The sequence below is a fragment of the Athene cunicularia genome, assembly GCF_003259725.1.
Source record: "Athene cunicularia isolate RWA chromosome 7 unlocalized genomic scaffold, athCun1 chr7_part1, whole genome shotgun sequence".
NCBI classification, from domain to species: domain Eukaryota; kingdom Metazoa; phylum Chordata; class Aves; order Strigiformes; family Strigidae; genus Athene; species Athene cunicularia.
The window spans coordinates 33373591-33398945 of NW_020799107.1; the positions used below are offsets into that span (position 1 = coordinate 33373591).

Sequence of the window (25355 nt, forward strand, 5' to 3'; positions counted from 1 at the left end):
TTTTTTTTTTTTTTTTTTTTTTTTAATTTTTCTGCAATATGAAATGATTTGCCTGTAAAACAGTCTTTTCTTTGCAGCCTTGTAAGATTTTTCATGATCCCTTTCTAGGTCTTCCTAAGATCCACTCCATTCTCCACCCCAGCCCTTGTTTCCTAATTATCTCTGCCTTTTCTCCATGGGATGTTCTGCAGGATCTGTCTTTAGGGCACCCAGTGAATTTCTTGCTGGACATCTGCACAGATGGAGCGCATCTTCCTGAGGAACTCCATTGGCAACCCCTGTCAATAAGGTTTATTTTCCTTCATTGTTGGGAAAAATACCTAAACTTCAGGATGGCCTTGATTTTCTCAGGTCGTGTGGCAGCTCTTTGCTTTACTGTGAGACACAACCAAAAAAGATCCCCCTATTCTTCCAAAGCATCAACAGAGGGCTCTGCAGCCTGACCAGCAGTGTGATGGTCCTCATATACACAGCACAGACACCCTGCCCTGAAAGAGAAACCGCACTTCACCGGGGAGATGAGCCCTCATTTTGTAAGTCAAGCTAGAAAAACCAGAAAGATACTATTGTTCCTTGCTGTAAGAAAAAAAAAAAAAAAAAAGGTGAAGGGATATGAGAGGAAGCAGCTTTTCTACAGACCCAAAGGTGCAGAGCTGCATCTGAATCTGCTGGTTCTCTGGGTTGCCCTGCCTGGGCGGGACCGTTACGTGCGAGATGCTGCAGGAAGCGAAGCAGGGCAGCAGCTGTGTGTGCCTGTGCTTCTCCAGGGGCTGCTTCCTGCAGAAGTGTTACAACAGAAAATCAAAGAAACAGAAGTGTTTATCTGGGCAACCTTCACCAGGCAAATAGTACAAGTCATGGGGTTTTTTTTAGCAGCAAACTCTCTGATTGGCTAGAATTTGCTATTTTATAAATCTAAAGTTAAAGTATGGTTAAGTGTCACGTTTGCTAAAGCTACAGTTCAAAAGAGCAAAGCAGATTTGTTGCAAGCTATTTATTTCAGTACTCAAAGGGTTTCATTGAAGGTAAGAAAAGGGAAGTTGTCTTGAGGCTTAGAATCGTAATTCCTTTCAGCATTTCCTTTTAAACCTCGTGTTTACCTTCTGCAAAAACTTGTTTGTTGCAATTTTAACAGGGGAGTTGCTTTCATACTTTAATTTTTTTCTTTTTATCCAGTCCAGAAGAGTTTTGCACTAAACCTGGGTGTAAGTTGCTCACTGGTGTGATGGTTAGTTTCTGCTGTTGCAGGAAGTGGTTTTATTTTACTTTTTTTTCCTGCTTTCTTTCTATCTTTATGAGCTGTGGGAGATTAACCCAAATGCTCTCTATAGACATGTGACCTAGATGTTTTCCGTTTTTTGAAATAGTTAAAACTGTTGCTGGTTGATGGCAGTTTGAGATGAGACGACGACATCTGTGAGGCTGTAGGTAAGGAGCCTTAAATTTGTCTTAATGCAGTTGAGGAAACCCGTTGCTAAAGTTTTAAAAAATAATTATAACTGCGTGTATTTTTTATGAGTTCAATATGGATCATGTTAATTACACAATTATTTCATTTCTGTTGGCATTTGTGAATTTGAAAGCAACAGTGTAGAGGGTACAGATGTAAAATGATGTTTTGAAGGCAAATTTAGTATTCAGAATCTAGTGATGTTGCATCCTATGCAAGATATATCTGACCTTCTCTAGTATCCCATGACACTAATCACTTCTCTTACCCCTGCTGGTACTAGCTAGTTGTCCCCAAAAGGTAGAAAAGGCTGGAGATACTGGCTGGGAAATGAGATTAGATCATGTTTCCCAGCATTTGCCTTTTCCAGGTGCAATTTAGCTCTGTTTGATTAAGTGGCTTCCCTGCTGGTAACCATGAGGGAGGTGATTAGGAGCAGTGGCTACTGTAAGGGTTAGTGAGTGGTGAGGGTAGGTATTTAGTTGATATACTAGAGACTGAAGAGATCGATAGAGGGATCTCTTGCCCTGTTTGGTATCAAAAATTTGGTACCACTCTATTATTCCTCGGTGGTGCTAATAGGAATAGGACACAGGTAGACAGGAGGGACACTGTACAAAAGATATCCTTGGTTTGCCTACGGAAACTCTCAATGTTGTTCCTCGTGGAGCTGTTCAGCGGAGATGCTATGGTAGGATGTTTCCTGCATGAGGATGTTCAGATCCAGACTAATTTCTCCTCTGCTTCGGAACTGGCCAGAAAAAGCTTGTGTGTCCTGAGTTCCCATCTCACTCAAATCTTTCCATCAGAAAAGATTGCATTGCTGTCAGTGGGCAAACACTGCTTTCTGCCCTTCAGAGCTTTGCAAGGAAATAATAATTATAGTAAGGTATTAAAATAGTACAATCTAATGCTTTGATTGTGGGTGACATAAAGGAGAGAAAGAATTAGCAAGATTTGTTCTACGGTGAACATTTGTTTTCCTGGTAATGTAGTTTGCTGCAAACTTCGTGACATGTACTCGTGTTTGTAACTGATAGCCTTATCTTAAGGAGCAACTTGTTTTTCCCTTGGAAATATGGGTCAGAGTTGAAAGATATCACACGTGGCTTGAAGCTCATTTTGAAATCGTGCATGCTAATTGGAGACAGATTTTAGTGTAGTGTTGTAAGATTACATTTCAAATTTTCTGTACTTTTTTGAGAAAAAAAAAGCTGTCCTGCCTGCATACACAAATCAGCACAGACAGGGAAATTGTATAAAAAGAACATGTTCTCTTCCTGGGCTGTGTTTGTAGTGGTTTTTATGTTACTGCTGCAATGTCTTAGTCATTTGAAATGCATTTTCCACAGAGCTGTGAGATTTGGTAAAGTAGTTTGAATTCTCAGAGTTATTTTTCTTTATTTTCTCACTTCCCCACAACTTACCTCTTTGTGTCCAAAGGAAATTAATTTAAAAGCAGCATCTCTGGTTCACTTTACCTCTCAATCCAATTACATCTGTAACATACATTTGTTCATTTTCTTTTCTAAATAGAGTGAACAGCTGAAGCACTCTGTATTTTAAAGCTCCTGCTGTAAACTATTATTGAATTCCAAAAAAAAAAAAAAAAACCCAAACAAAAAAACCAACCAACCAACCCAACTTTGCCTTTTTGGCAGCATTTGTTGTAGAAACTTCCTTTTGCTGTAATACAAGAGATACCCTAGCTCTGAAGAGATGCTCCATCCTCTTCCGACCAAGCAGGAGTGTGTGGTCCCCTTGACAGACCCTCTTGCCTGGGCTGGGATTGCCAGAGCCCCAAAGGGGACATCTGTATCAGATCAGAGGCTCGGGCATGTTCCTCCCCCACCTGCAGTGAGGCAGGAACTAGAAATTAAAATGGTGACTGGCACATTTTGATTCTTCTCCTGATGTTTGGGTGGCACAACACCACAGCCTTCGATGCGATGCTAGCTTAACTGAAACAGCCGTACACTGCTCTGGTTTGGATTTCTCTATCTATTTCTGGTCCCAGAAGTTGTTATTTCTTTTCAGTGATGAGCTTCACAGTATCCTATGCAAGCAGGATGGAGCACCTATTGTGATCTCTAGTGCTGTAGTGAGGATTGCTTTTGTTGTGCTTGCTCAGTCCCAAAGACTTTGAGTAGTGGAAATTACCGTATTATGGCCTGTTTCTACTAAGCCACACAGGGCTTCGTGGGTTATAGACAGCATCTTCTGAATTTTTTGAGGCTCTCAATATGCAAGTCTGATACTTGCCTATTCTTCTTGACTTATTTTTAGATGCCTCTGTGCTGTGCCAGTTCAACTGGTGTGACTTGCTAACCGTTTACTGAGTCGTTAAAGCCTGCATGTTGTTAAAAACTGTTTCTTGATGTTGGAGAAATCTGTTAGTGCTTAAGTGTGTTCTTAATTAGAAACCTGAAACATGGTGGTCGTACAGTGTATCCTAATCCTGTACAGGTATTGTTTGTGCTGATCTCTTTAAAAAAAAAAAACAAAACCAAACAACAAAAACCCAAAACCAAACAAAAAAATAAAAACAAAAAACAAACCCAACCAAAAAAAACCCCAAGCATCACTTGATTTCTAGCGAAAGTCTCCATGTTTCACTTTTCTCCTAAGTAATACTTCCACATGGATGCATCGAGCCTATTTCTCAGTGTCACAAAGACAGAGGCTGGTACCGGTGGATACCATCTATATGAAGAAATAATTTTCCTGATTTCATTTGTTGATAGCATTAGTTACAAAGAAAAAAGATGGGCAAAAATTTTGGCCCTGCTTTTGACCATGTATCTTCCATGACAATTCAGGATCCATCCAGAGCACAACAGCAGATTTCTTTACCTAGTTACACAACCTGCACAAAACTGTCTCCTTTTTCCATCCTGTGGTGGCTTCCAACAGATTTTATTGCCATCAGACTAATTGCTGTAACATCCTCCTAGTCTCAGAGTAGACTGAAGGCCCTGCTGCCTTCAGCTTGCTCACAACAGCACACTTCCCTGTGGGTGTGCATTTGGGAACCTGTAAACTTGGTCTAGGTCAGGAGGCATTGGTGTCACCTGCTTCCGAAACCACATCATAAGGTTGGTCTGCTTCAACCAGCAATCTCAACAAATAATTTCTCTGACAACTCTCTTATTGACATCTGAAAGACAGAGGTGGTTGTCATTTTGCTGTGCTGGATGTTAATATTGTGCCTTCACACGCTCAACAGGACTCTGTCGGTCTTACTTGAGTTGAGAAATACTATGAAAAAGTTGTTTTGGAGACTCACTACAGAACAAGCACTGTTAGCTCCTCATTTGCACAGGGACTTCCTCAGTGCAGATCTATTTCTGTTTTAGGAGTGAAACCTCTTATTACAGAGTCTGTGGACTTCCATCATCTTTATTACGACTTGAAGCACCTTGGGGAGCAAACTTCCAGGTTGTCTGAAATAGAAGCAAAGAAATTCTACTGGATTTTTTTTTTTTTTTTTTTTTTTTTTTTTTTTTTTAAGAAGGCTTTCTGAATGAAAAAAGCAGGCATTAATTTTCTGGGCATGGATATTTAGATAACTGACCCTGGGGCAAACCGAATTTATGCTAGAGCTCAGTGTGTGAAGGCAGCCAGGTCATGCTGGATCAGATTTTCAGTGCATTACTGGCTCATGCTGAAGTTGCCTGGAAGTGTTGAGGTCTGGCATGTGTAAAATGGAGTCCTGTTTGCCAGGAAGCGAGAACTCATGCAGCTTTAAAATTTTAGCCTTTTTTCCTCTTAATTTCTCTGTATTTTCATTCACCTTAGCATGAGAAAGAACTGTTTGGGGAATTAAGTGGGAAAGTTATCAGAGGGTTAAAAAGATATTGGTACTCTCCAAATTAGCTTCTAAATTTCCGGGGGTATGTGTAAGTTACGTTACAAAATGCAAACACAGACAGTATACAGGTACCTAGTAAAGCATTTCCTCTATGAATTATCTAAATGAGTTTGATATTGCTTTGGTTATTGGTTTTATATATATATATAATATATATATTATATATATATATATATATTTTTTTTTATATATATATATATATGTATATGTTTAGTGGTTTAAGGTTAAGACACAGTGTAACACTTCCTGCCATTTGACCCTGACCGGCATTCAATCATTCACTTGGTACTGTAGGTTTTCATGAATATTTCTCCCAAATACACTGAACAGGCAAGGTCTTCAAACAAATGAACTTAAAATGACTTCTGTTTCCTTCTCCAAGTTACCCACCAGTTTTCAGCACAACTGCAACATAAGAGGGGAGGGGGAAGCAAAGAGGAAGGAAAAAGAGAAGTGAATGTGGCTTAGAGCTGAAGGGATGTGCTTTAAGTATGTGCATGCTTTTTGTTTCTTATTTCTTTTCCTGCCACACCCTGAGCAAAGTCACCACTGTATTTGGTGCTGAATCAGATACTGAAATGCCTATCTGCACCAGATAACCAAGCCTCGACTAGGCAAGGCACAGGGCTTACCACCTGTACTTGTTTGTCTTCTGCTCAGGATGTTGCTCAACTCCCTTTGTGGTGAGGAGGGAAATGACAGCTATTTTGTGAAGACAATTGAGGCTCTGGAGTTTGGTCTCCAAGAGAACCACCTCCGTGGTTGGTGGGTCTGTCACCAGCCTGCTGGGTGTCAGGATGCTCACCAGAATTTCTGGTGTCTACAGCTGTGGCTCAGGAGGCATCTGCTTCTGAGACAGCCAGATGTCTGCTTGGGGGAACTGAGCAACCCACGGTGGGGGAATGGACCCAACACCGGCAGCGTGTCCCACTGGTTGGGGGGGATCCCCAGACCGCATGGTGATGCTGGTCAGAGCCAAGCCCCTGCACACACTGCAGGAGAGCCTGAGGGTAATGCCAAGGACATCCACAGCAAACACCAAAAGAAGCCTCCCTGGGCGCTCTCAGACAAAATGCATTTCCAGCAAATAGCTTTGCTACAAATGATTCAACGTTTTCCACTAGGAAGGTGTTACATCAGCCTTTACAACCGCCAGAGCTGCTCTGACACATGCTGCCTTTTGTGCTTTGGGCTGATTAACACTGAAGTTTGATCTAGAAAGATTAATGTTTCTATTATCAGCAGTACATTGCATGCTTGGTTACATTATTAGCAAAAAAAAAAAAAAAAAAAAAAAAAAAAAAAAAAAACCAGTAATAATGAGTAATCAAATTCTTGTGGTGATTTTTGGACTAGGAGGTGGTATTAATCCATTTACTCTTCTTGGAGGGGTAAAGGAAGAAGAAACAGTTCAACTAAAAGCAAGTCCTCCTTGCTCATTAATCCTAGGCCATGGCTAAGGCAAGGAGGGACCCCTATCTTAGCAGCAGTTTAGAGAAACTAATCTTTCCAACCCATTCTTGAATTTCCTTTGGACAGTCTAGCACTGGCTCTGGATTGAGTAGTGTGCGGTTATACAGACCTGAGACATTCAGAATTGCTACACAGAGATTTTAATTGGAAAACTTCTTTTCTAGTTGCAATTTTCATCTAAAGTTTGGATCTTTTTATAAAATCTTTCCTAGAGTGCAAGTGAAGAGAGGGAATCTATTAAGATGTGGAGCAAAAAATGTATAAAATTAAAGAATGAAATAAATTAAAAGCCGAGATTTCTTTCAGACCTGTATCATGCACCAAGATACAGATGTTCAGGGAATAACGTTGATGCACTGTAAGGACGTTTTAACTCAGGTGTGTAGGACTGCAAAGGCTCCCTTGGGCTGAGCGCAGCAATTTCAGCCAACGAGGGATCCGAGGAGTCCATCAGCTCTGCGTGTTACCACACTACCTAATAAACCCACAGCTGACAGAAAATGTAATATTTGTTAAGTATTTTTGCTCTTGACAATGTTGGGGGCAGATGAATGGCTGCCACTCTTCTCACCATGGCTGTTGGTGTTCACACGTGGATCTGGCACCGCCGCGCTCCTGCTGTCGCTGCTGACTAACTGCTCCTACCAAGAGCGGCACGTCTGCAGTGGCACTGGTGGTACAGGTGGGCTCGGGTCTCCTGGCCCACAGATAGCATGCATACAAGGTTTCTGGAGTCATTTTGAACCACCTTGGTGAAATAATTTTCCCTGGTCCCTCGCAAAGCTGTGTATGTTTGCAGTAAAAATTTTAGTTATAATTAACAGAGCCTATACTCAAACTTCTGGCATGATCAAAGAAATGATATTTTTCACACTGCAGTACCCTTGGTATTTCTCCTTTGCTGGAAGCAGACATCTTAGCTACACGATGTGATATAAGATGCTATCAGATAAAACAAACGCCTTTGTCTTCTCCCCGCTTTGCCACGTGGTGCCAAGGAGCAGCGTGGTGGGACAGGCACTCCTGCTGCCTTCTGCTCCGCTCTGGGCTTGGGCAGGGGTGGCTGGTGAGGAGAGCAAACCAGGGGCCCCTTGAAATGCAGAAGAGGGGCTTGCTTGATGCAAGCCACAAAGAATTTCCCCTTCTAGTTCCTGCTGTAGCTGAAAAGTTTTCTCCTAAAACTGTAGGTGCCGGCTCTGCTGCATTTCACAGCAGTGTCTCTTACAAGAGCAGCACCCAGAGATCTGCAAAAGAAAGTGGAGATGGAGTGTGGGAACAGATTAAAAGTGTCTGGAGCTTTTTTTTTTTTCCCCCCTCAGATGGGAAGTGGGAGCAGTGAGAAGAAGTAAGGGAGCAGCTGCAGGATCACAGCACAAAAACTGCTGCAGATCTGTATGGAGGAAGATTGAGAGAGGGTAGGAGGGACTGTTTCATGTGCACAGCACGGGGATTTGAACGTTATCCTGGGGACTGGGAAGGAGGGGGTCTTGCTATCTGCATAAGAGGTAAACCTCTTGTAGGCACTAGAGATAGGCAGTGTCAGAAATAGTTTTATTGTAAGTTTGAAATAAAAAAGAAAGGAATAGTTTTATGGTAAGTTTATTTTTTAATTTGTTTTTAAAGTCTGAGGAGCTTTGAAGTCTTTCCTATTCAATAATCTCAGTATCTCAGTTTGATAGACAAGTCTGCTCTAGAATGATGGATATATGGAACTGTAAACGGATTAAGACATGGGAAAAGTGTATTTAAACTACCGAGGGACTCTAAAATATTCTAAGAGATTAAAACAACTGCCACAGCTTCACCGAAGGCTTAACAGATCTCGAGAAGGCATTTTTTCCTAGTGATGGGGATGCTACAGCTGCAGGAACTAAGGACCAGGAGGCAAACTGAGGCGTGACTTACAGTTGTCCCGAGTGTTCAGTAGTGCGTAACTGATTTAGAGGTAGAGTGGGATAAAACTTACTCAGTGATGAAGGTGAGGTGCTTCCTCCACTGTGGATCAACCAGTGGAGTGTGTGCTCGCACACAAAGGTGGTGCAAGTCACAAAGGTGCTGTAATGTCCTAGCCAGGCTGGCCTTGTGAAAGCTTGTTCATATAGCCACTGTCAAACTGAAACTCAAATTTCTGTTGGCAAAGCTCTGAAATTTAGAACCTGTAGGAAGTTTGTTTCTTTGGCTATTTGCAGCAAGCTTTCAGGCGTTTAAAAAATATTTTTCTAATACATCAGTTTGTCTTGTGGTACTAACTCTTCTACTTCTCTAGAGAGTTTGGGCTGTTCCAAAATTACCATCACCACATGTCTAGTTCAGGTAAGCATGGAAAGTTTGGATGAATATCCGAATCTCTGTGAGGAGTTCTGCAAAATTGAGCTGGAAGTATTTCAAGCAGTCTTACTTTGAAATTTCTGTCACTTCTGCTTCTGCTTGTATCTGTAAATACTGCAAGAATAACCTTTCCCATAGTATCTCATCACTTCAGATCTGGCAACATTAAAAGTAACAACACTTTTCTGAACATTTAGGCTATAGGAACAGATTTCTTTCAAGCACCGGAGAAAATTTGTGATTCTTATGTGATCTTCCTAGAGAAAACATTGGATTTTTTTTTTTTTTAATTCAGAATTAGACAGCTTTAAACTAAAAAGTTACCGTGTGACAAGCATCATATGCAGGTGTAAAATGAGTTTAGAGCCGGTCAATCTTACTTGTGGTGGTTGGAAAGCCATGACTCTACTCGGTACTTATCTGCAGTATAGAAATGTATAGCAGAAAGGAAGGAGGTAGAAGGAAATGATCTTCTTCCTTTTGTGTTAGGTAAGGGCAGGTCCGAAATTACCAAGCTTTCCCCTTTAGCACTTCTTAGGTCTCATTTGTGTGAAATCAGCTAAGTTGTTACGAACTTTTATGGTGCTCTCAACTACTTGGTGCCATGGGTTTAATGTCTAAACCATACTCGTTCTGCTATTCAGTGACGTAGGATGTGCCAGAAATGTTACACATCAGATGATATTCCTAGGGTTTGGTGTTGTGTGCAGTTTGATTTTTTTTGGGTTTTTTTTGTTTTTTTTTTAATACTGTGTATATATGACCAATATTCATCGTTTGAAGGATTGTAGTCTAGCTTGCACAGCATGGAAAATGGAGGCAGGTGTCGCAGATCAGATGCACTCCAGAAAGAAATGAAATGCGCTGCCAAGCAGGAAGACCTAGAAGTAGCAATTTTTCCCAGGCATGTTCTTTTACATATTCAACTGAATTTCTACTATGGACGAATGTTCCCAGAACATATGCAGGCCAAACTGTACACAAAGGATACTTTTAGCTTCAAGTTCCACTTGAAACCGAGATATTAAATTGACACAGGAGTGGTGAAAATAGACTCCATTATGCTATCCCATATGATATATTGGGACAGACGAACTTTTGAAACAACTGTTACCTTTCCTGAGACCTTCACATGTAATTTAATTAAGAAACTAAGTGATGCGAGAAGAGACATGACCATATGCAGTCACCTGCTGACTTGAAGAAGCTCTTCTACCCTACTTCATGTGGTTTTGTTGTTTATAATAATATTCTAGCGATATTTTCTAGCAAGCTTTTATTTGTGCAGGGAAGTCCTGTAGGTAGCAGGTCATAGAGGTTTACAGGATTTGGTAAGACATGGATCTGTAAAGTTGGATCTGTTGTCATTAAAGATGGATATAAAGAGTTCATCATACCTGCGCAACTTTGGAACACTGTCTCCCATTTTCTTCCTTTTCTAATTTTCAGGCCATTTCTATCCAGACAGGAAAGCATTTTCCGAGATAGCATATCTCTGCCTCATAAGATACAAATAGCTTTTCCAGATCCCTGTTTTTCTTTGTCATCTGATCCTGAAATTTTTGAAGGTCTACATGTAGCAGGGAACAGATCCTGGGGCTTTCAGCTATCATCTTGTACAAAATTTCAGAATTACAGGAAGGATGACCTTAGCCCCCTGCTTAAATCCTCATTGATAGTCATTGCACAGACTTTCTGTCTTCATGACTCTCTTCATCCTACCCTTGAGACAAGTCGAGCAACAGTTTATAAAGATTAATAATATTTCCACTGAAACTGTATATTTGGTTAAGACATTTTGTGCCATCTGCTAGGAAGTGGGACTCAACATCAGCCTTCTATTATTTTATTTTATCCTTTTAATATTTTATTGTGTATGGTGCTATTACTAGTTGAAAAAATAGGAAAAAACCAAACCAAACCAAACCAAAAACAAACAAACAAAAAAAACCCCCAAACCACTACAGTCAATCTTCATAGCAGGAAGCTTCGCATATTTTTAGTGTTGCAGTCCATGGGCAGGAAATCACTGAAGCATCGAACTGTTAACAGTGTGTAGGTTATTGTGCGGTGTAGACCCATGTGATGTACTGTAAGTAGAGAATCACGTATTCCTAATATCTGTGGTAACTACCAGGAATGAGAAATAAAGTCCTGCACTTTAACACTTTAATTCTTAGGAACTCAGTCATGAAAACAACCCTACAGTATGTTCTTAGACACAAAATAAAACAACCTAATTACTGCTAAACAATGGTGCAATTCTGTAACCTTCCCTCTTGCAGCTTATTATAAAGGGTTTGCTTCTATACCTGGCTCAGTAATGCAATAAATGTTTTGGCTTTCCTCCTCGGGTGTGCTTGGTATTACTTTTGCTTGGCTGTAATTCCATCAACTTCGGTGGGTTCAGTGTGAACCTGAGATCAGAATCAGGCCTTTAACACCTGTTTGGAATCATATGTCTTGTATTACACCAAGTAGGAAGAAATTATTTTAAAGGATAACACACTTTATTCCTACTTGATATTAAGCTGGTATGTGAGATTTCAATCACGAGAATTGTGTAGTTATTAACCAAGTGCTACTGTAAAATATAACCCTCTTTTAATATAAGAGAATAAATCAAAAAGTTTTAAATGATCATTATATCAAGGACCAAGTTAAAATCTCAAGGATAAAAGATTCTTTAGCCTAAGAGTTGTTTAACAGAACGCTTGAAAATGCTTTACTTCTTGTACTGGGCTACTACCTCGGAAGCTTGTCATAATTTGGGTCAAGCTATGTCAAGAAATTTGCCTTTAGGTGCGTCCTTCACAGAGACTGGATTATATACCTCAGAGCATAAATAAAATTGTGAATAATGGTCTGAGCAGCACATTCCACACATGGTAACAGGGAAATGCTGAGCAGTGAGATATTGCTACAAACAAAACAAAAAAGAGGTTTTACTCTTCTCTTTGACCACAAGAGAGGCATGGGTAGCTGTACATGTAAATTAGAGTTGCCTGAAGAACTCTGTGGGCCATTTCTGCTTTTATTTGCAGAAAGTCCTCAAATACTGGACTAGAAAAGAATGACTACAAAGTCAGCCTTTAGACACATGGGGTAAGATAACCCCCGTCATCCTTGTTCAGTGTGTTGTCTCTTCTGAGAGACACCACTGAAGGTCTAACATGGTTGCAACAGGTAAAAAAAAATAAAAGGGGGCATGATAATTAATGCTGATGAGCATGGCTTTGCTAAGACTTGGGTTGTATCGACTAACTCACTGATGATTGCTGAGCTTACAATTTCGGTTGATAAGGGAAACTGTGCTGTTGAGTTTAGGACATTTAACGTTTTACAGCAGACTGAACTCAGCACGAAATTTTGCTTTATTGTCTATCATCTGATATAAAAGGATAAAACTGGAGTGAAAACCTAGACAATGGTGATGTAGTGTCGCTCCTGATCTCCTACTTTGACTAGAGATATGACTGATGGTTGGAATTAATGCTAGTTCCTAAGTACAAGTTATTCCAGGCTGGATGACATCTTTTTGCAGAGGAAAAGGCATAGGAATGTTACATCTGCTTTGTATTTTCATTACAATGGATTTTTCTGTTTTTCCAGTACTTGGATAAACTGGCTTCAGGACACTTCTGGGCACCAGCCCAGCACACCGTGTCCCTCAGCAGCCTCTGCTGTTTGTGTCCGTGCCCTGGGCGCAGATGTGTGACGCGTTAGCTGTGAGAGCAGTGTGGTGGGGAGAGTTGAAAAAAATAAAGACACAACAGAGTGCGGATAAGAATAATTGAAAAAAGCTCTGTGGCAATTTACTTGTTACCCCCTCTCTTTACTGATATATTTTTTTTCATCTGTTCCCCTTTATTTCCATCAGTTGTGTGTTTAAGCGCTTACTGCCCCTGAGCTGTACTTCGGCAGAGATAACAAACAGTGTAGCAAAGGCTAAGAGCAGAACTCAACAGCAGAAATATTTACGTAGGTGTGTTGATTTTAAATGCTTCTTTCACGGACACAGCAATACGTTTTCTCCTTTAAAAATGCTCTGACTCACCACGTGTGTGGCATTAGCTTGTTTTTTTCATTTAACTCTTACTTCCTCTTCCATTTCTGTGTTTTTTCAGGCTCACGAGTCTAGTGTGATGGTGAACCTGGTGTTGAATTTTATTTTTCTGTAATATTGTTGCATTAGGTTTCAATGGATGCTCTTCATATACAGTAAGCTCTTCAGCAGAAGAATGGAGTTAGTGAATGTAACAAGATGTGCTTTAATTTTGCGGTGTTTTCACGCTGCTAAGTTGAGCACTTCCATGTTCGTTATGCTTCTGACTTGATAGTGGTGCGTATGTCATAAGGAAAAAAGTTGAAGAAATGAAAACCTTATATTGAGAAATACTGAAAAATACACACAATGTTTTAGATCTCATAATCCTGAATAACAAATGCAACACATTATATTAATCATGGATAGATTTTTTTTTTTTCCTTTCTTAGATAAAAATACTTGTTACAACTACTTGGCACAAGTTGCTAATGAATGAATATTTGCATTCTGTCTTTCACTGTATGTAGCTGTAGAGAACATAGGTATAGCTCAAGCCAAACTTTTGAAATACTGCTGTCCTCTTGTTTCTTGAAGAACCTAATGCTTTGTTTTGCTTTGTAGAAAACCTATATACTAACTTTATCAATACAGCACCAAAACTCATAAAATACAGGTTTTTGGGTAATAATGGTCAGTCCACTCATTATATGATCGATTTCTGGACAAAGCAACATGTCAAAATGGATTAAAAACCTGGTAAATGCAATATAAAAGTTCCTTTAGCTCCATGAGCTGCTGTAGGAGGGGAATAGTTACTGTCTGCTATTGTGAGACAAAAACAATAATTAAGCTGCCAAAGACATAAGAATGGCTGTGAGATGAGCAATTCACTGTCTTAATTTTTTCAAACAGCTAAAATGTATATTTTTCCTTTTTTTTTTTTTTTTTTTTTTTTTTTTTTTTTTTTTTTTTCATGGAAATTGTAAATATCAAAAGGAATGGTTTGATTTGCTTTGTTTTTCATTGGTAAGTTAACAATTCTACTTCGTTTCCTTTATCATCACCTTTCTCTTTTTGAAGAGGCAGAAAATAATTTTGCCCCATCAAAGGAAAATGAGAAATAATTGAAATATTTTTGTGGTTATCAGTCATCGAGATTTCCTGCAAGCACTGTTCTTAAAGGAAATGCTACAGAAAATGTACGTGAAAAATAGTTTTGCCAAGAAGCAGTGCTTTGTGAGGAAGACTGAGATCGGATCTCCACAATTTGCTGTGTTACTCCCTTAACCTGGGCATGATTCTCAGAAACGGGATGGCTTTACTGTGTGTACAGATTTGCACCTGCAATAACTTTTCTGTTTTTCATCTCTGTGATAGTCATTACTTCCATACTATGCGTTTGAAAGTCAACCGTACATTTAGAAACCAGGAGGTTTAGGATCTTAACCAATGATCTGCCAGATAAGTCAAACGCCACTTGGCTATTTAGCAGCCGCCTCACACCTGTGACTGGTGTCTGAGCTCTGTCTTCAGCTCAGCCTGCTTCGCTGTGGGGATGCTGTGCTACTCGCTGGAGCGGGCTTGTCTCCTCTCCAAGCATCCCCAACACATGGACAAATCTGTGGGGAAGGTGCCTGCAAGTGTTCACCCACTGGGCTTGTGAATTTCAGTTGAAGTATGAACCTCTTCTTCCTTCAGTGAGGACTTTTGAACTCCTGAGGTTATCTTTAAAAGTGTCTGGCTGTGTAGGACTGGATTGCTTTTGCTGTCCTAGCCAGAAAGATGATTTTGTCCTTTCATCTCAGTGGTGTTTCTTACCCCATAAGCAAGCTGATTTACCCACTCTCCAGAAATTAAACTTCTCCTTTCTCATATCCAACACAACCTTTTTTCCCTACTTGATGAATCAGTTTTCCCTTCCTGTATCATCTGTCCGACCTCATGTCAAGAATTTTTCTTGTACTGTCCAACAACTTCTCACCACCCTTACCCAACCTGCTACTTCTGTTCCACAGTGCCCCAAAACAGGTATTTCCAAGAGGTTTGTTTTTTTTTTTTTCAGGGTGTTCCCTGTCCCCCTTCTCTTAGGTGAATGCCTTAAAGTTACGTTGCCCCTTTGCTCCAGAAACCCTATAAACAACAAGGGGGGGAGGGAAGGTCTGTCTTGGTTTAATGCCTTTCTCCAGCAAATCAACCGTAGGAGGTTTCAAAACTAAAATTTATATCCAGATGCTAACTATTTGCCAAAAGGCAAATTAGCTAATTATATAATGAACATGGAGCGCCTCACAAGCAGTTGCACAGGGCTTGGCAGCTCTGCTTTCCAAAGTACGTGAAACGAATTCCCCGGCAAAACCAGCCCAAACTTGGCCCTGGTGCTAATAACAGTTTGGAAGCACCAAATCATAAAAGCATCAGATAGGATCCTTTTTATATTTTCTGTTAATATTTGATCTGTTTCCTGACTCTCTTCCTCTCTGTTTTTTTTTTTTTTTTAATTTTAAAAATATAATTAAAAAAAAAAAGGCAGAGTGTAAGTACTACTAAATTCTTGCAAATATGAATGCAATGCCGTTGCGTTTGTGGAGCTCATATTCAGGGTGCCATCTACTGGCATGCAGAGCTGATAACGCTGTGAGGAGTCTTAATGGATTTTGGACAGCAAAGGATTTCTACCTGGAAATCCTAAGGGAGCAACTTTCGACACATGTACCTTTCCTGTCATAGTCTGCAAGAACTTGCCATGCCCTACACTAAGACAAATAAAATCTGATGGTGGAAATGTTGGGGTTTGGGCATTTTTCTTTTCTTTTATGGTGCTCCCTGTAATTGTAGTGCCTCAGAAAACCTCGTAATACTCCGATCTGTGTGAAATAGTGGCAGTTTTGTGGAAAATTAACTAAGATTCAACGAGATCAGAATAAAAATTTCCAGAAGTCTTTGCAGACTTGTCATTTACTGACTGTGTTTCTACTTGAGATCCAGGGCATGACTTTGTCATACTATTAAACTTTTTTATAGTACATCATGTACTGACAACACCAGACAGAGACTACCCAGCTAAAACTCATAATGCTCTCAAGAAGAGATATGTCAGAGTTTTATAGGTGGGAGATTTCAGAAGAAAATCTGAGAGATGTGCTCCAGCCAAACATTGGATCAGTGACAGAGCCAGTGTTGCTCTCGTCTCTCGAGTCTGATCAGCTCTCCAGCCTGGAGCCTACTGAAAATCTGTTGAGAAGCAATTTTGATTTGATACCAACATGAAATACAAAATGGTTTGGCTCTCCATGTTTAGAAGGAGGAAGAAATCATTCCTGCTTAGAGCTGCTGCAGACCTTACTGCCAAAATGGCAAAGTGTCCCTGAGACACGGGCTGGAGCAGCAACTGCTCCGAAGGGGTGTGAGAAGTGTCTCGGGGGGAGAACACGCAGTGTCATCTACCAATGGTCCACGTAAAGAGTTTTCCCCAGTGTCGTATACCAGCTCTGCAGCAGAAATAGGCATGCGTGCTCCTGAGTAGCAGGACACAGCTTTAGTCAAATTTTTCTCCTCTCTTTCTGTGGCTTAAGTTCTGTAGGGATCTTTGAGTAACTAATTCAATGCAAGAAACAGACAATGAACATAAGCTTTATTGTTGCTGTTATTAAAGTTAGTGTTTCTATCACGGCGCATAATGCTGAGTGAGTAATGGCTAATATTGAAGCACTTTCTTCTTCTCATTTCTCTCTGGAAGAATGCTGTGTTTCCTGGTGTTTTCATATCTCTGGCTATACGACATTAAATCCCCTGAAGATATTAGGAAGCCTCTGGACATGGTCCTGGGCAACCACCTCTAGGTGGTCCTGCGTGGGCAAGGGGGTTGGATCAAATGCCCTGCAGAGGTGTCTTCCAGCCTCAACCATTCTGTGACTGCATGACCTCTCATTACCTTCCTCTACATCTAAGGCAGTTTCCTGTAAGGAATTGATTTATCAGGGTCAGGAGAGGGCGAAGCTGTGAGAACTCTCCTTCCACCAGCACAAGAGCTGTGATCCTGCCCAGAGACATCCAGTAGTGCTCCTCATCTCCCCCTCCCACCTTCACACCAGTACCTCATCTTCCTCTACTGCCTTCATGGAAATGGACTTTCTTGAAATCGGGGAATTTCATCTTTTGGAGTCTTCAGAAACTGGGGAGATGTTGCTAGAAAAACTTGTGCTTTTCAAACCCATTCGGAAAATGCTGATTTTCAACAGTTTATGTTATAACTGTGCTTAAATGGTTTTCCATTTCCCTTGCTCCATAGTTGGGAAACCAGCAATTCCAGCTTATATAGTATCTCTTCCTTACACATTTTCTCATATAGTTACAACACAATATAAATAGCAAGTTTTCTTGTGACTTTTACCGTACTACTTCACCCATGATTTACATATAGTAGTGCCAGGGTGAACTAGGGGAAAAAAAAATAGAGCAAGTGTTGTACATCACTGTCCTGATGTTTGGTACAGGTAATGTAAAGCAGCTCTTGCTGATGAAAAATGTTTTGGGACTTTGAATAGCTAGTACGGAGTTTGTCGAGTTGTACTAGAGCCGAGACAGGAGGTTGAACAGCAACACTACTAGGGAAGGTGCAAGTTCTCCCCGGTCCCTCCAAGGGCTTGAGGGCTGATGTGCTCAGCCATTTATTCATTTCAAAATTTTAAAAATGAACAGAAAACCAGAAATCTTATCTGCGCTGTTGGCAGAATAGTGAAAATTAAGGGAAATGTTATCTGATCTGGGTCTGAATCTAGGACACTGCCTGGGTTGCAGTGTGGTCCTGTAATGCACTTGTAACATGCATGTATCGAACTGTGGAGGTAAGATATGTTAATTGTCTTCACAGCATGTCATTTTCCTTTGCAAGATTTAAAATGTGGAGTGTGAGCAGGGCCAAAGACAAAGTGTAGTGGCTGCCAGCTGGACGTGACAGAGGCTTGCAGGGAGATTACACCATAGAGGAGAATGGCTTTTGAGATAAGGATAATCTTTTACATAAACTAACTCTTCCAAGGCAGATTGGATGGGTGAGTGATAAGGACAATAATAAAACTACAGGTTGACACAGATGATAGTTATCCTGGTGTTCAAAGATGATCGGGATCTTGCCAGAAAGATAACTCAGCTTCTTCTCCTGACTACAGTGACATATAACTGGCACTGATACATTTTTTTTGTACGAAGGGTTCCCTAGATTAATGCTCTTATTTTATGTTCTTCAGGTTAACCAAGTAACCATGGAAAGGTCTACAACTTCTGATACAGCTTCTGAAAAGCCTAATCCTTCCCACCACAATACTGGGGCTGTTCAAATGAGGATCAAAACCACCAACAGTCACCACGATAGACTGAGCCAAAGCAAATCCATGATTCTGTCCGAGAATGTGAAAGTTGCTGAGCCTGTAAGTAAAATACTCCTAATATTTTCTGAGTCTTCCATTTATTTTTTTTTTTTTTAAATACAGAATTGGTTTAAGTGTGATTAAAGATACTGGTTTCATGATCAACCCTTGCAAGGAAGGATTTAATGGTACTAACACATTTTTAGGAATATGGCTAAGCATTGGAATAACAATTTTTCTTTAATGAAAGACAAAATTTGGCTTTGGTGGCCGTGAGCCCAGCATCTATTCAACGTTTCAACTCTGAAGTGTTACAGTACTTAAGTATGGCTGATGTAGAGAATAGTACTTACGGTATTAGATATGTGTCACGATTTCTCAAAAAAAGCAAACTTTAAAAGCAGACAAAAGAAAAAGAAATGGAAATTACAGCTCCACAAATAAAGGACAACTTTGTCCGTAACAAAAACAATTCTTGTCGTAAGAATGAATGAATTGTAAAACACCCGACTCTGAAGTTATCTTGTTATTTTAATAGTTGACAGAGTTGAAAGAGTTGAGTAATTTTTTTATCCATTGCCATTTTTTTTTTAGAAATTAAATGGTTAGTGATGAACTCTATTGCCAGTTGCGTCCCTGCCCCTGTACTCCTTCTGAGCTACTAAACAAACTGATTGGTATGAGTCTCCCCTGGTTAATTTTCTTCCATAATGGTGGCAACTTGCAGCTGAGGCCATATGATGTTACAAAATTATTTATGCAATGTTAGCCACTTTTTGGACTCCAGATCCATTTTGTTCTCAGAGAATGCAAATGAGGGAGAAAACTCTGTTAGCTGGGGACAGAGTCCCAGGTCTCAGTCACTTCTCACAACCATGCCAAACATTGTTTTTTTTGTTTTGTTGAGGTAATGGATTCCTATGAAATATTCAGCTTTCCAACAAAGTTATTAAATGGAGGAAGCCTACAATAACATCTGTATTTTCTTCCCTGTTTACTCATACTTCAAACTTAAAGCTCAGACTTATTTAGAATACCGTTATTTTAAACATTAATTTCTCTGGTGTAACATAATTCATTTCACCTTATATTTCCAGGGGGAAAAAAAAAAATCTATTTAGATCTTAGCAGCTGATAAGATACTCATTTACCTTCCATTTAAACTATATTGTTCGCCTCAGACACACTGTACATGTTTCTTCCTTTTTATCTGACGTGAAATGTTCCTCCATTACAAACCTGAAACGATGCTTATAGTAATTTACTGGGAATACTATAATGTATTATCAGGAAGAGCTGTACCTTTGAAAAAGTTTAAAAGTTAAGTATATTTAATGATGCCTAACATATTTTATTGGCTGTGTTTAACAAAAGGCACTAGGCTGCAGTTGTTTTTGACAAGCATGAAAACATCACAGCATGAGACTGCAAAAGGAATTATGTAGAGAAATTACAAGTGATCCATCTCTCAATGAATTATCCACCTCAATAGCCTGCAGAACTCAGCTACCAATTAACACCTACTTTATTACATGTTGGGATGTACTTAATAACTTTCATGTGTTTATGCACTATTACCTTGACTGATGCCTCTTGTACAATTAGGCATAATTGGCATATCAATATGCAAAAGTTAAAAGGATTAACCCTCTTAAAACTAATGAGCATTTCTGTATCCAGCTGCTAAATGAGACAAAATTAGCATTTTTCACTTTTGGGCAGGATTTTATCATGCAGTTTCTCATTGTTGATATTACCTTGTTACATAACTTTAGTTTTGGGGATAGTATGCTGGACTGTTACAGAGCAAGGGCTCTAAAAAGTTAAATTAGACATAAATATTCACTGCCGCATTCCAATAACCATAGCAGGTACAATATATGTTCATTGGCTGAGAGCTGAGAAGTTGCTTTGTGTTACATTTGTTTAGTAGCTAATTATATAAAAGTGGAATTTTACTGAGTATATGTCATTTTACCAAGCAAACTTGGCTCCGACATAATAGATTGAAAGCATGCCATGCTACTAATTTCCTTTCTATTTCAATTCTTTTCATCTCTTTTTGCCATGCAGAATATTCTGACTAGATATTGACAGCCTGAAAGTGTTTTGGTGTATTTACTTAAATAAGCCTCTTAAAGTAGTTTGCTAACGCCCAGAACTAAAAGCAAAATTTCTGAGGATCCAAACGTTTTCAAAATACGGGCTTTAAAATGCAGCGAGATTCAAGTTAAAAGACTGGGGAAATATCAGTTGCACGTATCAATCGCACGCTGACATATCTGAACCCGTGCAATGTGACTTGTGAAGGATTTTGGGGGAAGTAATGGAAGAGGGTAGTCCCTGCGTGTCCAACTGTCTTGAAAAAGCAGCGTCCACCTGATACACACACACACACACACACACACACACACACACACATATTTAGTAATCTTGTTTTCAAATCCGTGATGCTCTTTTCCAATGCACTTACATACACAGTTTTGACTTTTGCATTTAAAGGCACACAGATCCCTGCTAAAAGATGCATATTACCAGTGTGTTATGCAAAGGTAATTATTTTGTGCTCAAAGATAAAAAGGATTTATCCTGATTTTTCTATTTGGAATATTTTTTTTTTTGTTTTCAACAGCCTGCATCTGTTTAGATGCTGGATATAAGGTATCCACTTATTATGCTTATTTTCTATTTTACATTGACTGAATATTTTTATTGTATCATCAGATATATTTTTTTTCTGTTTAAAAACTAGAAACAACTGAATAAGGGACTCCATATTACTCTTTCACCACTCCTATTTGGCATGTGCACTATACTCTGTGTTCTATTAATAAATGGGTCAAATCCTTTTTACTCGACTAATGCAAAACCTTCTGACTTCAGTGGATTAAGGCAATCAGCATTTGGCACATTTTGAACAATCAATAGAAATATATATTTCTAAAACATATTTGGAAAAGAACTGAACGCTCTGGATAATAAAGGGCAAAACCCAGGCAAAAACCCAAGAAAGATGACTGGTGATTTATAGAGAAGAAAAACCATAATTTTCTCTAAGGGATTTGTCGTATTCTCAAACATTTGCTGTGATGCTTGTAAGCATACCTGGGGCTATGCTTCTGAAGGTGGACAGATTATTTTCTATACTGTGACAAAGAAGGATATGCATCATACATCAGCAGGGCCATATGCACTTGTGCATTTTATAGTAGTGAAGATGCAAATGTGGAATGCATAAGATAACTGACGCAAAAGCTAGATTCTTGGGGATTTATGCTATTTATTTCAAGGGAAATGCTTGAGCTTTGTGTAAAGGTTGAAACTAATATTAATGTTAGAGTTTACAGAGCACAAATCATGAAGCTGGACACAGACTGTGTTAGACAAGGGCTCTTTCTGTGCCTAATGTTAGTGTCTGAACTAGAAATGTAAATGAATATTTGCTATTTTTATCTGTTAAACCCCAGGGAAGTGCATTTTGCTTCATTCAGAACAACTTCAAACAATGAAATGTCTTTTTTTTTTTTTTTTTTTTTTTTTTTTTTTTCCAAAATGTTAATGTATTAGAGCTTTTTCTGATTAGGTTAAACAAACTGGTAGGTTTATTTATCTCTCTAATACATTATCAAGGAAACGGGAAGCAATCTTCTTTTGTTTCTTACTCCTGTGATCACAGAACACTTGCCAAAGTTATGGCTAGCCAAAAAAACAGAAATAAAATTGCTAAAAATATAAGCCTTCTGTTTAGCAGAGTTTTTGAGCCATATTTTGAAATTGCAGGGCTTGTACATGTTTACTTCAAATCAAGCTTATAGTCAAGTTTGAGGCTTTGTTTGTATAGATTGTCCTGAAGTAGATCCTGATATTTAATTAAAATGACACTAAATCACATTGAATTGATAAGACTTGGCATCTCAAACAAAGGTAATTGCCCGTATTGGTTTTGTACAAAAATAGAGCTGCTTGGAAAATGTGCAGCCAACACAGACTGTCAACTCCATTTATAGATCAATATGTGAAAACCATTGATCAGGCAGGCATGTGTAACAGTAACACTTTGCATTTATTTGTTGTTTTTATACCATGTTAAGGCTTACAGGATTATCAGCTTCCAAAATATTTTGACTTCCTCGTAAATATGTTATCTGTTTAATGTTAATTACAAGACAGTCTCCAGCCCTCTTTTTGAGTATTTTCAGTTTCATCGCTATGGGTAGTTTTAGCTGAAAATGGATTATTTCAATCTCTGAGAGATCATCAGAGCTTCTTTTATAGTATAGTTTATTTAGGGACAGTTTTTGAGGATTCCTTTTTTTTTTTTCCCCAGTTTACTTTTTTTCCTGGATGAAGAAACAAAACTTGACAAAATATTTCTAAAAGCAGAAAACTTTCTCCTGTCATAGCTGTGTACATTTGAGGTGGAAGTAGAAAAATATTCCCTTTATTGTGCTCTAATAGTGACTGCCCAGACTTTATTTACTGAAAATTTTATCGTCATACACTAGTCCATAACAGATGCATCTACTTTTGTCGCTGTAAGGAAAGAGCTGTGTACCCTTCAAGGTGTTGCACAAATCATATAACAACACTGGGACAGAGGTAGAAAAGTAGTAGAAAAGTAGTAGAAAAGCTTCCCGTGACAAGTGTGGTAATTGTTAATAAATACAAGCTTACACCTTGTTCCCTCCAAATATTTCAGGGTGGGTATGAAAGCAGTGAGATGATAAACACAGTCCAGTTTTGCTTCATGAACATGAATATTTTTTTTAAAAAAGCCCAATAATTTGTTGAGTAATGTTAGTCATTCTCCTTTTTAGTGCAGAAAAATGAGAAATGAAAGGTGTCATATGTCCCCTTACTGGAATCAAGCTGGGTTTGTGTTTTCAAACCCTTGATCTGCTCTGGGATGTGTGTCGTGCTTACAGACTGACATGTTTTGCCCTTGACTCCATTTTTTCAGCCATTTCCTACGCGTGTCCCTTGGTGCCCACCTGAGGAGCTGCTCCGGCTCCGGGGTAGGGGCCTTCAGCCTGCACTGGGCACCGCTCCCAGATGTGCCCCTGCATCCTCATGGATGTCATACATACTAGAAACTCCTTTAACTTAAAGGCTGAACGTAGAATATTAATGCATTAGAATAATTCAGGGTTCAGTTTACCTTCAATAAGCATTTTTTCTCAATGGAAAAACGCGTTGCCACTCAACCCTTTTTCAGGATCAACATTTATTGTGCAGGTGTTTTTTCAGGCTCACAATGAGCCTTTGGTTTTCTGAATATTTTTTTTTCCCTTTTTCTTATATATGCCCTGTGAGAAGGTATTCTTCATTGTATATTTGTACTATAGCACTTCAACTGAAATAATCTTGGCTGAAAAGAAGTTAATTTTATTGTTAAACTCCCCCTTTATTTCTCCTCCAAACATTTTCACTGTACCGTTTCAGCTGCATAGCTTTATAGGCAGCATCATAATGAGATCATAGGAAAAAAAAATAACCAGCACCTATTTCTTCTTAAAAGCGAGGATAAATTCATTTCAGCTCTATTAGGGGAGTGGTGAATGTAACTGGTTTGGCTTCCTTGTTAAACCACACTGAAGTTCAGACGAGATATTATATGAGTCGGAATTGCTGATTTTGACTTTTACTCAGTGTGACAGAAGGGTAGAAAAAAGGTTCAAAAACCTTTTTTTTTAATTTTTTTTTATTTTTTTTAATTTTTTCAATCTTACATTATCTCATGCTGTGAAAATCTTTACTCTATTTACCAAGCACAAATTAAGTCTTGCCAAAGGTTCTGAAAGTTTGCTACTTCAGCTTAGATCCTAAAACTTCAAAGAGAAATGCAACTCTACAAATTAGTCTATGTGCTCTGCCATGGCTATTTTAACTGGAACTTAACTAAATACGTTTATAATTTAGTACTGATTGAATGCCTCCATAAATGTACATGGGATAAATTTTTTAAAGTTAGTCCTCTGATTACTAATTTGAATAAAAAACTCTAACCTTGTTAGCATCTGGACTTATTTTCATAATAACAACCCCTTCAGAACCTACAAAGTAATGAATAATTGACAACAAATGAAATGTTTTGATAGTTGTCGGCACAAAGCATGTTTAATGTTTTGTGTTGCTTCCTAGCTAATTATGTAGATGACACATTTGTCAGACCTTGACTGCCATTAGAAACGTGTTTCCAGAGGGGAGAAAAACAGGCTATTCATAGAGTAATTAACTAGAATGCTCAATGACCTGTGAGAGATTCAAATGGCTGCCAGTTCAGACATTGTTTTGTTACAGAAGCAGAGGGGTAATTAAAATTCCAAATTACAGTGCTATGATGAAGCATTTGTTTGTTGACAGTATACTCTTACTCTAGTTTGTTAATTCTTTTTTAAATTGCTTCTAATCCATTTTATAGCTTTAGGAGTTCCGTCTTTGAATTTACTGACAACTAATATTATGGTAAATTGTTCTTCGGCGGAGTACTGCGGGCTTGGCAGTTTCATGGGAGCACAAGGTGGGTGGGATAGAATTGCTGCTCTTTCCCTAAACTGACATACCATGTGCTGTCATCGAGACGCGGCTAACGCGGCACATCTTGTGAAATGATATGTTCATAACTCCGCGTTAGGGAAGATGTCTAGTTAGGGGAGGAAATGGTTCAGATAAAGTAATAATAATCAAACAAATTGAGGAAGGTGTCCTAAAACGTTAGAGGAAAAGCCCTGATATGGCTGGGGTGAGGATGACCGTGGGTTAGGGAAGGACTTTGGGAAGTTGAGCTCTGCTCGATACGGAGAATTGGAGGACAATCAT

At 39.1% G+C, this 25355-nt stretch overlaps 1 protein-coding gene across 1 annotated transcript in view; it reads left to right on the top strand.

Annotated features, from left to right (window-relative positions):
* Nucleotides 1-1238: 1238 nt before the first annotated feature.
* Nucleotides 1239-25355, top strand: part of ARHGAP15 (Rho GTPase activating protein 15) — a 320935-nt gene continuing 296818 nt past the window's right edge. Inside the window, exons 1-2 of the mRNA XM_026852528.1 lie at nucleotides 1239-1428; nucleotides 18417-18596. Of these exons, the coding sequence (XP_026708329.1) occupies nucleotides 18432-18596 (165 nt within the window). The 5' untranslated portion in view covers nucleotides 1239-1428; nucleotides 18417-18431. The remainder of the gene's footprint in view (nucleotides 1429-18416; nucleotides 18597-25355) is intronic.